Source organism: Cavia porcellus, unplaced genomic scaffold (assembly GCF_034190915.1).
Source record: "Cavia porcellus strain 051 isolate PalLab524CR breed Dunkin Hartley unplaced genomic scaffold, mCavPor4.1 scaffold_7, whole genome shotgun sequence".
Classification (NCBI taxonomy): domain Eukaryota; kingdom Metazoa; phylum Chordata; class Mammalia; order Rodentia; family Caviidae; genus Cavia; species Cavia porcellus.
Genome location: NW_026947490.1, coordinates 31,606,269 through 31,620,867, shown reverse-complemented (window position 1 = coordinate 31,620,867; position 14,599 = coordinate 31,606,269). Strand labels below are relative to the sequence as shown.

The following is a 14,599-nucleotide window of genomic DNA, read 5'->3' as shown; positions in this document are numbered from 1 at the left end:
GAAGATTGAGTTATCAGATTAACAAGCATTGTTCCCCATTGATCATCAAGGACAAACAACACCAGGATTCAGTGTATCCAGTGTAGTACTCACAAACTCAACTCAGTTCTCCAAGAAATACTCTTTATTTCACTTTAAGAAAATTAGGGAAATAATCTTGATATGGCGTCACAAATCTGTAATGCAAGCTCTCTGTAGTCTGAGGCAGGAGGATCATGATTTTAAGGCCAGCATGAACTATACAGCCAGACCCTGATTGAAATAGAAAGAAAAAGAGAAAGAAAGAAAGAACCAACAAGGTGGGGATATAATAGCTTAGTGATAGAGCACTCCTGGGTAAGATTCCCAAAAGTATAAACATAAAATAAAATTTAGGAAAAATACAACTGAAAACAAAAACTATCTTCTCTGAGTCCAGAAATTCTCTCCACCATGGAAATAGAGAAGGAAAGCACTTTTTAAAAATAAAATGAAAATGTTAGATCAGAATATGATGAGCAATAGAAACAATCTGCTAAGTGATTGAAAACAGAGGGAAAATAATTTCTTCCCTTGGCTAAGAATTGAACCCTATGCCTTTGCACTAAGTGAACTCCCAGCCCTTTTTATTTTTATTTTATTTTATTTTATCTTTATTTCTCTAGCTTTTTATTTTGTATTTGATTCTGATACAAGGCCTTACTGATTTCCTCAGGCTGAATTAGAACCTGCCTCAGGCTCCCAGAATGCTGAAATTACATACACGTGCCACTATTTTCAGTTAAAACTTTTTATGTAATTCATTCCATACTCATTCAGGGAAAAACTCAAATTTGCTATTCTTCTAGTTATAAAGATAAGTGAATATGTAGCAGTTTATGCTAAGCTACTTGGTAAATTTGGTGACCACCTTTGTGTACTTAAGTAGCTATCTAGAGGTAGCAGATAAAAACCCAAAGACATCCTCAGGTTATTAAACTGACAAAAATTTCATTGTTTCTAAAAGTACATTTCAGTCTGGGTGTAGTGGTATACACTACCTGTAGCCCCAGTTACTCCGGAGGCCGCAGCAGGAAGATCACAAGTTCGAAGCCAGACTGGGCAATTTAAAGGAGAATTTGTCTCAAAAAATAAAAAGGACAGACAAGTTTCTCACTGATACCACACAGGCGTACATGTTTCTATAAAGTAAGTAGTCACCGAAATGGTAATGGTTACAGCAGTGCCTATCAATATCTAGGTAAACGGATTAAATTGCAAATCTGAAGACAGAGTGGCTCAATGATTAAAAAAACAACAGGACTGGGAATGTAATTCAATAGTAGGAGCTTGCCTACCCCTGGGTAAAGTTCAATCTCCAGTGCCACCAAATAACTAGAAAATCAACAGTAACCAGGAAAAGCCCCAAAATAGGACACAGCATTTGAGCTGCTAAAGCAGCTTAAGACAACTTTTTGAAGCCCAGTTCCCAGCCATTACCTGTGACTCCACCCACTCCCCCGCCTACTGCCTATCACACCCCGCCCATTTTCTGCCTTTTTAGGCCTTCCCCTCGCCCCGCCCCTGATTTTTTGCGGCCCCTTTAGCCCCGCCCCATTGTTTTGCGCAATGGGCACAGACCTCTTCCCTCCACGCCCCGCCTCTCATCGGTTGCGCAATCATCCCCCGCCCACTCCCTTTTCCAGAGGCGCGGTGCAGGTGGGTATTTTTGGCTGCGCGTGCGCAGTTTCCTGCACACCAAACGTGGTTCCTGCAGAGTGAAGGCCGCAGCGCGGATAGTTTCTTTCTGACTGGTTTGGGTTTGCGCTTCGCGGTCTCCTACTGTTTCTACCTTCTCAGTCTGGGTCCCTTGGGATCTTTAGGTGCCCGCCACGCATCCTCCACCCGGGGCGCTGGAGGCCGGTCCTGCACTTCCCTCCCCGACAGCGGACCCCTTCCTCCGCTCCCGCCTTGCCCGCTGCCCTCTTCGAGGCCAACGCAGTCCACACCTCGGGGGGACACGACCTCTCCCGTGCCTCCCCTCCTGGTGTCGCGTCGCCGCCCAGGCCTCCCCTGGAAGTCTCCCTGCCGGGCCAGGGGAGGTGACTTGGACCTGTCCTGTGGGCAGGGTTCAGGGTTAGGCTTCTTGAGTTCCTAGTTCTCCCCGGTGGGTGATGTGCTGGTCTCCTGGCAGATCTCTTGGCTCTACATTGCTTGGTTCCCCACTGCGTCCAGTCCTCTCCCTTGCACTCCAGGAGCCTCTGTCCAGTTTTCTCCTGGACTTCTGTGCTGGGAAGTGTAACCAGCATCTCCATTTTCGAGTGTCCAAAAGTGATTTGATTTGATTTTCTGTGAGATCACGAAAAAATATTGTACAGTATTGCCAAGTTGCTCAGACTAGGCTGGAACTTGTGATCCTCTTGCCTCAGCCTCTCAAAGTGATGGGAGGTTGGGTGTGTGGTGCCCCACCCAGTTCCAAAAGTGGCTTTCTGAGTTTGCCTACACATATCCCCGCTATAGCCCTCCACATCGCAGCCAAGAGTGACACCCTCGGATTAAGGTGACCATTTCAGCGTGTCCTTAAAATACATTTTGTTATTTGTAAGGGTTTTAATTTTTTTTGTTTAAATTACCATGCTGGTTGTCATGTAAGTGATCTCCCAGTGAGCCACACTCCCAGTCATTGTAAGTTAAAAATAAATGAATAAATAAATGTTTGTTTTTAACGGTGAAGGAATATGTAGTTCCCAAAATTCTTTACACGTTTTGGAAAATAATGTTGGAAACCTCGATCCTACCTGTGTTGCTTCCCCGGGCTCTGTTCACATCTCTTTCAATGTTCTCACAGCACTCTGCTCCAGTTATATGGGCCTCTCTGCTTTTCCTCAGGACCAAGTTTGTTCCTGACTCAGGCTTTCATTTCTGCTGTCTCACTGCCTAGAACTCTGACACCTCAGCTGTGAGTGGCAAGTGCTCTCCCTTTCTTAAGTCTTGGTACTACTATCACCTCTCCACAGAGATCTGAGATTTGACAAACTGCATTCCTGGTAGTATGTAGGCCACCTTCTCAAACCCACTTTGGTCCATAACCTGCTCTCTGTTTTATCCTGGGCCTTCCTCTTTTTATGGTCTGGCTCCTGCTCTAGGTAGGGAGCGAAAAAAAGTTTTCTTCTGTTACATTTTCAGTACAACTTCGAAAACTTATGATGCCAAATGTATGGGCTTTTCCCCGTAGACACTGAGCACTTCTCCAGCGAACACCACTTGGGCTCCTGTAATTCAGTTCATGTGTGTACGTGGAGTTAAAGCCAGGTCCCACGGGTTAAGGACTGCCTCCTGCAAGACAGCTGCACCCAGCAGGTATCAATCACAGATAATAGGTTGCTGTCTGTGTTTCTGATCTATTGCCTGTAACTCCCTGCTCAGATTTGATTAATTTGTAAGGACATTTCACACAAATGGAATGCTGGAATTTACCAGTTTATTGTATTATTAAGGCTCTGATAAATGATTCAGATAAATGGCTAGATATGAGATACATAGGGTGAGGACAGGGATGGTTCTTAGAGGTGGAGCATCTGTTCACCTAGGTTTAATGCACTACCCTCCTAGCAGTTGAAGGTGCTCATTACCCAGGAAGGACTTCGAGCTCTATAGATAGAGGTTTGTATGAAGTTTTGATCACAAAGGCATGATAAATTAGTAATTTGGTCTCCAGCTCTTCACCTCATATGATGGGCTACAGGTAAAGCACATGTGAACAAAAATGGATGAAATTACCTTCAGGCTGTTTTTATAAGACTTATTTGAAATATGTTTAGCCTTGGGTCCTACCCCCAAGATATCTCATTATATAGTTTTCCAAATTGTGAAATCTGGAAAATGTACACAATCTGAAAACTTTTGGTCCTGAACATTTTGAATATGATAATGTGTATGTATGTATTTTTAAATTTCATGCCCTCATAGTGCTAAACTTAGCTTCTCATTAAAGATCTGAAGCATTTTGTGCATGCATCTTATCTGCTTACTTACTAGAGATTGTCATTCATAAAGCAGGGTTAGAGCCCACCCTTAATACCATTTGCTGCCTCACTTGATTCTAAACTGCACTCACCATTGGGTACCCAGGCTGTGTGTCCTCCATTTCTGAGGGCTGAGATCAATCTGTGATCCATAGGTGGTTGAGGGGAGCTATGTTCTGTATTTACTCAGGGCTGAGTCTGTGACTTGAAGGCTGAGTTCAGCTCAGATTCCTAGTGCTGCAGTATATTCATGGGTTTCTTTAGAAGGAAATGAGTGCTGGAAATTCAGTCTCTGAAGAGTTGTTCTTGGTGCATGGGCAGTGGAGGATCACCATTCTGCATGTCTTTCCTATATTGTAGCTCTAGAAGAGGGTATGTGGGGGAATTATAAAGCACTAAGTAACTTATTTTAACGATTCCAGATTGACTGCTAAAAACTTACATTGTCTGAGGAAGTTGACCAGAAGTGAAGGAAAAGGAGTCAGTAATGGCTTTCGCTCCAGTAAAGTAGACCTTGTTGTTGGTTGATCTTTCTCTCCTTTCTGATGTGTTGGGTATGGCAGCACCCAGTCCCCTCTGACCCTGGAGTCTCCTGCCTCACACATTTGCTTTTGCTCACTTGTCCTCCCTAAGCCCTGTCAGCTCCACATAGGGTGATCCAGTGACATTGATCATGTGAGGAGGCTCTGGTGGGTGTGGTCCTAAGAAACTATATAAAATTTGATATTACTACAGCTTCAGGCAACTCTAAGAGTCTTGGAACAATCCTTATGGACCAGTTTTATGTAATTTTTTTCTTTATGTATAGGTGCAGATAGGTTTTATGTTTCTAAGAATATACTCATTTCTTCTAGGTTCTCTAATTTACTGGCTTACAGTTGTTTATGGGAGTCTTATTATTTCTGGAACATCAATTATAATGTCCCTTCTTTCCTGTCAAATTTGAATTGGGCCTTTTTCTTAAGTAGTCCAGTTAAGGGTTTATAAGTTATATTGATTTTTTCCAAAACCCAACTCTTGTTACTTAGATTTTTCTATTATTTTTCAGTTTTCTACTTCCCTTGCCTCTGCTCTAATCTTTGTTCTCTCCTGCTAACAGTGTGTTTAGTTTTTCTTTTTCTACATTCTTCAGATAAAACATTAGGTGAGATTACAGGCACATACCAGCATACCCAGCTAGGCTTTTTTAAACTGTTGAAATAACATCTAACATATTTTCTACCATCTTAAAAATTTCCTTGCCCTATCACATGGGTAAATTAAATAATAGTAAGAATACTAACATATTACATATGTGACTCCATGTCACTAGGTTTGAACTTGTTTCAGGTCTCCTGGGAGCTATCAAAGTACTTTTGATGGCTGTGTGTGTCATATAACTTTCTATTTGTTTCATTTTAAAGCCCAGCCACCTGAGTTCAGGTGTTTACTGCTATTTCTTATCTGTTTGAGCTGAGATGAGTTTGTGTCTGTGACACAGTTATCTCCTAGTAAGATAGCAACATTTCTTTGCCTTATTGGCTATTACGTTGTTATATGAATTAGTATATGTGAAGCATTTGGAATAATTCCTAGTATATAGGAAGTATTCAAACACTTCAGTTATTGCTGTTGGTGTCACCATCATATTTTTTTAGATTCTGACCTTTTTCTTTAAAGCCCTTATACACTGTCATCTCTGAATTCAGCACATGTGCTGTAGCTGTAGATACTATTACTTAGTGTGTGGAACATATCTAACACGGTAAAGATAACCATGTGTTAATTTTTCCTGTATAAGTTCCTTGTATTTTCTACAAATATTTGAAGTCACTGATTTAGAGGATACTATAGCCTCTTGTAGAAAAGTATAAGATTAGCAACAAATAATTTGCTTAAAGTTACCTTTACATGAATCTCAATTAAAACAATTAAATCTTTGGACCACTGTCTTGTAGGCATTTCATTTGGAGATGATAATTCTTCCTGTCTGCTCTTGTTGCAGTATGATTTTTTTTTCAGGTGCTAGTGACCTTCAAGGATGTAGCTGTAGAATTCTCCCAAGAGGAATGGGAATCCTTGGATCTTACTCAGAGGGCTCTGTACAAGGAGGTGATACTAGAGAACTCTAAGAATCTGGTCTCACTGGGTGAGGATGACTTCCTTCCAGAAGTCAGGATTTATCCTATGACTCTCGGTATTTCCCTGATGTGTCTCTACGGAGGCTCTGAACTGCTTGATATGTCATTTGTGAATCTGGAGAGGAAGTATGCATATAGCCTACAGCATACCATTTTTTTTTCTTTCAGTTTTTAGGTTCTTTTTTTATTTTCTTTCTTTGTGTTTTTTTTTTTTTTTTTAAGATAGAGTGTCACTGCGTAGCTCAAGGTGGCCTTGAACTCACTATGTAGCCCAGGGTGCCTTCAAACTCATGATCCTCCTGCTTCAGTTTCTCGAATGCTCAGTGCTGGCTTATCGCAAACTTTTACAATGTCTAGTTTTTTTATTATTATTATTTTATATCTCTCCTTTGATTCAGTAGATCTTGGGAGAGAAGCAGATGCATATTACAGTATACGCTAAGCAATCAGAACAAGGAAGTCAGTAGTTGAATTTGTGAAATATTTCTTTAGTGTCATCTGTAATATCCATGTCCTTGCCTAAACAAAGAAGTAGAATTATATTCTGGAAAAGCCATAGGACATTGTATTTTTTTTCTTTTATGAGCAGGAATCTGTCTTCCTAACCTGAGTGTTATCTCTATGTTGGAGCATGGGAAAGAGCCCTAGACTATGAAGAATGAATTAAAAATAGCACAAACCCCAAGTAGATGGAAATGTGTCAAAGCTATGAGCACAGGTAAGCGCTTGGATAGACAACCAGGAAGCTGTACCGTTAAACAATGTTTGGGAAACTCTTCCCAAATTGAAGAATCTTTTTTGTGAAACCAAAGTTAATTTCCTTGGAGTTCTTTAAAAAAAGAGAAAATTTCCTTCTTCTCATTATCACTGCATTCTTCAGCTGTACAAACGTTTATCCTTTGGTCATCCAATGTTGCTGTAGCTCAAGAGATTAAGGCAAAGTCTCTGTCATGATGAGCAACACTAACACCAGCTTCTGTGATCTCTGGTTTCTTGACTATGCTACACAAGAAGGGAACTCTTTTGTTTTAGACATTCCTGTTCTTCATTTTACCCAGTGCTTGGTTCTTTGTCCATGTGCATCAGAGCTGAAACCTCCATAGTCCTGTTGCCTAGACCTAACAGTATATACCACATAGCTCAGATGAGCAGAAAGCCCTATCAAGTTACTATACATTCTTCAGGTGCACTCTGTAATGTTTGCACAGTAATCAGATCATCTAGCAGTGCATCTCACAATGTATCCTCATTATTAGGTGACAGTATACTATATTTTGGAACCATATGACTTGTTTCAAAGTTTCTTGCTTAGAGAGAAATTTTGCTTTGGATAAATGGTACTTTCAGCCTCATCCCTGCCTGAATAGAATGAGTCTTTGAACTTTAGTTTTAGAGTTTTGCTGGAAAAACTATGCTTTTTGAGATCATTGGGATGAAACAAATATATTTGATGTGTGAGAATGGTATAAATTTTGGGGACCAAGAGCAGCATGTATACTAATTATAGGATATATGCTAATTAAGGGCTAGGGATATAGTTCTATAGTAGAGTGCTTTCCTAGCATGCATGAGCCCCTGGGTTCAACCCCCAATATCTCAAAAAAAAAAGAAAGAAAAAAAGAAACCACTAATTGCCTGTATTCTTTGTACCTTGTAGATACATCTTCTACATGTGTGATCCAGGAATTACCACCTACAGAGAAGAAGAACATCAGAGAAATATCTCAAAATATGACATTGGAAAGACATGAATTTCACCACATCCAAGACTTCTACTTTAGGGTAATCTGGGAAAAGATGCATAATGTTGACTGTCAAGGGAGAAACAATGAAAGAAATTATAAAGGAGCACCTGTAATGCAAAGAAATGAGTTCACTGGCAAAGGAGATCAGTATAGAAAGCCTACAGAAAAGAAGTCTGTTGAAAATCAGTTTCAATTAAGCTGTTGGACACATCTAACTGAGATTCAGGGATTTCAGAGTAAAAGTAAAATTTATAAATGTAGTCAATTTGAGAAATCTAGCAATGCTGGTTCTTCATTTTTACCACTTCCACCAGTTCTTCCCAGAGTCAACTGTAACATTGCAGAGATACATGAGAATAATCCCCTCCAATGTTTATTACACTCACAAGACTGGAAAGTACACAGAGAGAAACCTTACAAATGTAGTGAGTGTGGCAAGGCCTTTAATCAGGGCTCCCATCTTAACAGACATCTGATGATCCATACTGGAGAGAAGCCATATAAATGGGATATATGTGGCAAAATGTTCAGTCAGAAGTCAAACCTAGCAAGTCATTATAGAATCTACATTGGAGAGAGACCATATAAATGTAATCAGTGTCTCAACATTCAGTCAACATTCACATCTTGAAAATCATCAGAGAGTTCATACTGGAGAGAAGCCTTATAAATGTAATGAATGTGGCAAAGCTTTTAAGGTGCGTGCAAGCCTAATTAACCATCAAATGATCCATAATGGAGAGAAACCTTACAAATGTGAATGTGGCAAGGCATTTTCCCAAAAGTTACAACTCCTGAAGCATCACAGAACTCATACTGGAGAGAAACCACACAAATGTAATAAATGTGGTAAAATGTTTATCCAAAATTCAAGTTTAGTGGACCATCAAAGTATTCATTTTGGAGAGAAACCACATAAATATTACGAGCGTGGTAAAGCATTTTTTGTACGTTCAAGCCTGACTAACCATCTGATAATTCACGCTGGGGAGAATCCTTACAAATGTAATGAGTGTAAAAAGGCTTTTATCAATCGTTCAAATCTTAAGGGTCATGTGAATATTCATTCTGGAGAAAAGCCATCAAATGTAATGAATGTGGGAAAGCCTTTAGGCAGTGGTCTGACATTAGGATTCAACAAAGAATTCATGCTGGAGAGAAACCATACAAATGCAATGAGTGTGGCAAAGCCTCTTCTTAAGTTTCCCATCTGAGTAAACACCAGATAATCCATATTGGAAAGAAACCATATAAATGTGATCTGTGTGATAAAGTCTTTAGTCCAAATTGCCATCTTTCAAGCCATCATAGAATTCACACTGGAGAGAAACCTTACAAATGTAATGAATGTGGCAAAGCCTTTAGGCATTGGTCTGAAGTTAGGATTCACTTAAGAATTCATGCTTTTCAAAGCCTTTACTCAGGGTTCACACCTCAGTAAATACCAATTAATCCACACTGGAGAGAAACCATATAAATGTGATCTTTGTGACGAGTTTTTCAGTCAGAATTCCCATCTTTCAAGTCACCAGAAAATTCATACTGGGGAGAAACCTTACAAATGTAAAGAGTGTGCAAAAGCCTTTAGGCAGTGGACTGACATCAGGATTCACTTAAGGATTCATGCTGGAGAGAAACCATACAAATGCAATGAGTGTGGCAAATTCTTTACTCAGGGTTCTCAATTCAGTAAACATCAGATAATCCATACTGGAAAGAAACCATATAAATGTGAACTGTGTGACAGTCTTTAGTCAGAATTCCCATCTTTCAAGTCACCAGAGAATTCATACTGGGGAGAAACTTTATGTCTTAGTTACTTTTTACTCGTCGCTGAGACAAAATACCTGAAGCCCAAAGTTGGGAAAGGAAAGGTTTATTTCTTACAGTTTTTGGAGGTTTCAGTCCACACTCAGTTGTCTCCAAGACAGGCAGGCATGGCTGGGCTGCAGTTTATGGTGGCCACCAGCAGCAAACTCAAATCAGCAAAGAGAAAAATACACCTTCTTCCTGCCATTACATCACATCCTGGCTCCACCCCTATATGGGTGGAGCACTGACACCATCAATCCAAGCACTATACAATGAACCATCACAAATGAACAATGCAAACTCATGTTTGTGGGGGACACAAACATAAACCATGACATTCCACCCCTGGCCCCCAGGACTCATGTACATCCTTTATACAAAAGACATTTAGTCCACCTCCAAGAGTTGCCAAAGTCCTAACAGCTTCAACATTGCTGAAAAGTCCAAGTCCCAAGTCTCCTCCAAGACCTATGGCAAACTCTTAACTGTAAGCCCCTGTACCAAAGAAACAAGGTTAAACATTTCTGAAATGCAAAGGCACAAGATAAATATTACCATTCCAAAAGTTACAAACGGGAATACAAAGCATTGGAATCAAAGCAAGTCCAACATCCAGCAGGACGAACATTAAGTCCTAGAGTTCCAAGCTCAGCATCTGAAGCAGCTCTGGTTGCAAGTTCCAAAAGCCTTGGGTGATTCCACCCCCAGGGCACCTCTGGTGATTTCAACTCCTGCAGCTTTTCTCTTAAATCTTCTCTGCTCGCTTTTTGCAGCTTCCCTTGGATCATCCACATTCCTGGCTTTTCCAAACTTCTGGGGTCCCCACTGCACCTTCGGCTTCAGCTTTACATCTTCACAAATTGCCCTCTCAGGGGCACACTGCTTGACCTCCCAGGCCCTTTGCAATAGAGGTGGAAGCCGTCTTACCCTCAGAATTCATGCATTTTCCTTGCACCTAAAATTAGCACCTTGTGGATGCCGCCAAGGTTTGCTGTTAGCTGAAGCAGTAGCCAGGCTTTTCTCTCTCTTGGCTGTAGGGGTCAGTTGCCTGGATCGCAGGGCTCTGTCTACCTGATTGTGATGAAAAGCTTCTCTGTGTTGCCGCCATTCTGGAACCTCACGTGGCCTCTGTCACCATTCTGGAAACTCACGTGGCCTCTGTCGCCATTCTGGAGCATGGCAATCTTCATCTTTGCTGTGAGGCTGCACAGGGTGAGGACCTGCTTCCTGGGATGCCCCGGGGCCATCTTTCTTATCTCTCTGTTTCTCCTCAGGAATCAAAATCTCAACTCTGTCTTTACAATCCACACCCTTCCTGGAATCTTCCTTCGGGCCAAACTCACAGTATTGGAAATTATCTTGCTGGGCTCTTTGCTCCTGATTTGAAACATAAAGCTGGCTAAAAGCCTCCAACAATAGCCATGCCACAGCCTCAATGTTCGATTGCTTTTTAATTTCTTTTTCAAGATTAATCAGTTCATTGCCCTTTGTGTCAGTCTCAGGCAAAGTCTCTGGGCAGGAGCAAAATGCAGAAAAACTTTCTGCCAAGCCATAACACACATCATGTGGAGTCCAACAACCAATGCAGTCCTTTCCAGGAGAAACCTCCCAAGCCTGGTCTTTACCATCAGGCTTTCTATCAGCTTTCTGGTCTCTTGAGCTCTGACCAGAATCTCCTCTACAGAACAGCCTAAGCTGCTCCAACTCTATGCATCCAGGTGACATGTCCAAACCTTTCCAAACTCCGCCCATAAGTCATTTCCAAAGCCTCTTGAAAAAACATGGCCAGGTATAGTCACAGCAAACGACCCCACTCCTCGATACCAAATTTCTGTCTTAGTCACTTTGCACTCGTCGCTGAGACAAAATACCTGAAGCCCAAAGTTGGGAAAGGAAAGGTTTATTTCTTACAGTTTTTGGAGGTTTCAGTCCACACTCAGTTGTCTCCAAGACAGGCAAGCATGGCTGGGCTGCAGTTCATGGCGGCTGCCAGCAGCAAACTCAAACCAGCAAAGAGAAAAACACACCTTTTTCCTGCCATTACATCACATCCTGGCTCCACCCCTATTTGGGTGGAGCACTGACACCATCAATCCAAGCACTCTACAATGAACCATCACAAATGAACAATGCAAACTCATGAGGCCTGGGGGACACAAACATAAACCATGACACCTTACAAATGTAAAGAGTGTGGGAAAGCCTTCTGTGTACATTCTAGCCTAACTTACCATCAGGTAATTCATAGTGAAGAAAAACCTTCCAAGTGTAGGGAGTGTAGCAAGACTTTTATGAAGCTGCTCCACCTTAGACATCATGAAAAAGTACACTCTGAAATGAAGCCTTATAGATGCATAGAATGTGGCAAGTCCTATAGATAGTGGTCTGACAGTGCTCAAAGAATTTCTTGTGGCAAGAAACTTTAAGGATGTGATGAGTGTGACAAGACCTTTAACCAGGGCTCCCATCTCAATACATAACATAATGTACTGGAGAAAAACCAGTGCAATGCGTGTAGCAAGGTTTTCAGTCACAGTTCACACCTTCTGAATCATAGAATTCATACTGGAGAGAAGCCTTAGAAATGTAATCAGTGTGGTAAAGCCTTTAATGTGCATTAATGTATAACTAAACAGCTGTTTCATAGTGGAGAAAGCTTACAAATGCAGTGAATGTAGTAAGGCTTTGAACAGGATCACACCATAAACTTATGAGAAAATTCATATTGGGGAGAAGTCACGTAAATGTATTGAACATAGCAAGATGTTTAGGTGGTTTAACTGCAGGGTTCACCAAAGAATTCATTCTGAGGAGAAACCTTACAGATGCAGTGAGCTTGATAAAGCCTTTACTCAGGCCCCACAACTCACTAATCAGATAATCTATACTGGAGAGAATGTTACAAATGCACTGAACATAGCAGAACTCTTTAAGTATGGCCCTAAACTCAAAGTTCACCAGGTCCAAATGGCAACTAATATCCCAAAGTTTTAACATTGTGCTCACTACTCGTTTGGTATAAGAATATACATCCTGGGGAAAAATCAGTAACTGTATTGTGTATGGCAAAAAATTTTTATCTCAAGATCTAAATTTGAGGAATTTCAAAGAATTTGTACTGGAAGTAAACCTTGTGAATGCAATGACAAAACCTTTACCATGAATAACATGCAATGTGACATCATGGAGTCTTAAAGAGAAACCATGTAAGTGTATGTGACAGAGACTTTACATAGCTCTCACACTATACTAGACATCAGAGTGTAGATCTGAGAAAGATCTCACAAAAGTTATTCACACATTAGTGTATTCAGCTGATAACACCATAGCATGAAGAGAGTCATCCTAGAGATCAAACTATCAACTGCAATAAAATTGGAAAAGCTTTTCTAAACAAACATCCAGACTGGGGATTTAGCTCAGAGGCATAAGTACCTGCCTGGCTAGCACAGGTACTGTGCTGAGTTCGATCACTAGTACCAAAATAAAACAAAAAAAACCAATCCCTTTGTTATGAGAGAATTTATACAAGGCAACCCATAAACACGCTTAACATGGACAGTAACGTAGTGTAGCTAACGGTAAAATTTTAAACCAATTCTCACAACTGACTACAGATTGTAGAATTCATATGAAAAATAACAAGGACATAACACATTCATATTCTTATGGTGGAAGAATAAGGATAGTAAATTTTAAATTCCTGTATTGCATCTTACTATTATGAGTTAGCAGAAATTGATGTAGACCTCTAGACCATCAACAATGTCAGATAGGGCCACCGTGTGTCATACAAAAGGATTTTTCTACCAGTTGAATGTAATAGCTATGCCTATGCAGGACATTAAGACAGCTATTTATGATAGAATAGATTACTAGAATATGATTATTGATAGAAGTAATGCAGGGAAAATAATGGTCACCCATTTTTCAGTGGTAATAGTTGTTGAATCCCAAGGATTAATGAAAAGTTAGTGTTAATCATGAAAATTAAGGAAGTGTCAAAAGTTTAATCTAAAATAGCACATACATATGTAAATTCACATTAACAAGCATATTTTGGCCATAGGTCTGCAGAGGAGGAGCTGGGCAGATCTGGGGTGCCCTCACTGGCCTCTCTGCGTGTCTGGAGGACTCTGGATATCTGCGCCCAGACTGCTGGAGTTCCCTCAGGCTTCCAGGTGCAGTGAAGGGGAGAGGTGGGTTTGAGGCTTCCACATCAGCCTCCCCATTCCCGGCTTCACTTGGAGACCTGCTGAGCTCCCCATAGGTGGGCTGGCCCACACTACCAGCCTAGCCCAGCCTGTTTAGCTGCCGCGCCTGGCCATTGGTCTGCAGAGGAGGAGCTGGGCAGATCTGGGGTGCCTGCATCAGCCTCTCCATGTGTCTGGAGGACTGTGGATATCTCTGCAACCAGGGAGGGTCCACAGGTTCCTGAAGCACTGCGGCCTGTGGTGAGTACCCTAAACCGGCTGCGATTGAAGAACTGTGGAGTTTCCAAGGGGCAGGTGGGCGCACAGTGTCCTTGAGGCCCAGCTTGTCTGTAACTGCGGAGTTCTGAGCAGGCAGAGGAGGGCCACTGGTTCTGTAGGCCTAATGGCTTGGGGTAGCGCGGCGCCAGAGTCTCAGTAGCTCCAAACATAGAAGGGGATTTTCAACAGATCCTGAGGAAGCTTTCAAATAACACTTGAAACACAGAAATATAGGAAAATGACAAAACGAAAGACCAAATTACAACCTCAAACCTCCAGCCCATCTCAAGAAACCCTAGGAGCGATGTATATAGAAGAAAATATATCCCATCCACCTCATATATCGGACACAATAGCCACTGAAATTGACAAGCAACTCCAGGAAGCTTTAAAGAAATTCAAACTCGAAATAATTTCCCAGATAAAAGAAGAAATGATAAAAGAAATGAAAGAGATTCTAAATATAT

At 41.2% G+C, this 14,599-nt stretch overlaps 1 protein-coding gene across 1 annotated transcript; it reads left to right on the top strand.

Annotated features, from left to right (window-relative positions):
- Nucleotides 1–1,708: 1,708 nt before the first annotated feature.
- Nucleotides 1,709–12,384, top strand: LOC134476678 (zinc finger protein 415-like). Its single transcript, XM_063252275.1, is given in 5 exon segments — nt 1,709–3,318; nt 5,985–6,111; nt 6,693–6,821; nt 7,761–8,448; nt 8,450–12,384. Coding segments are annotated over 3 exon segments (1,368 nt in total). The 5' UTR covers nt 1,709–3,318; nt 5,985–6,111; nt 6,693–6,754; the 3' UTR covers nt 9,063–12,384.
- Nucleotides 12,385–14,599: the final 2,215 nt, after the last annotated feature.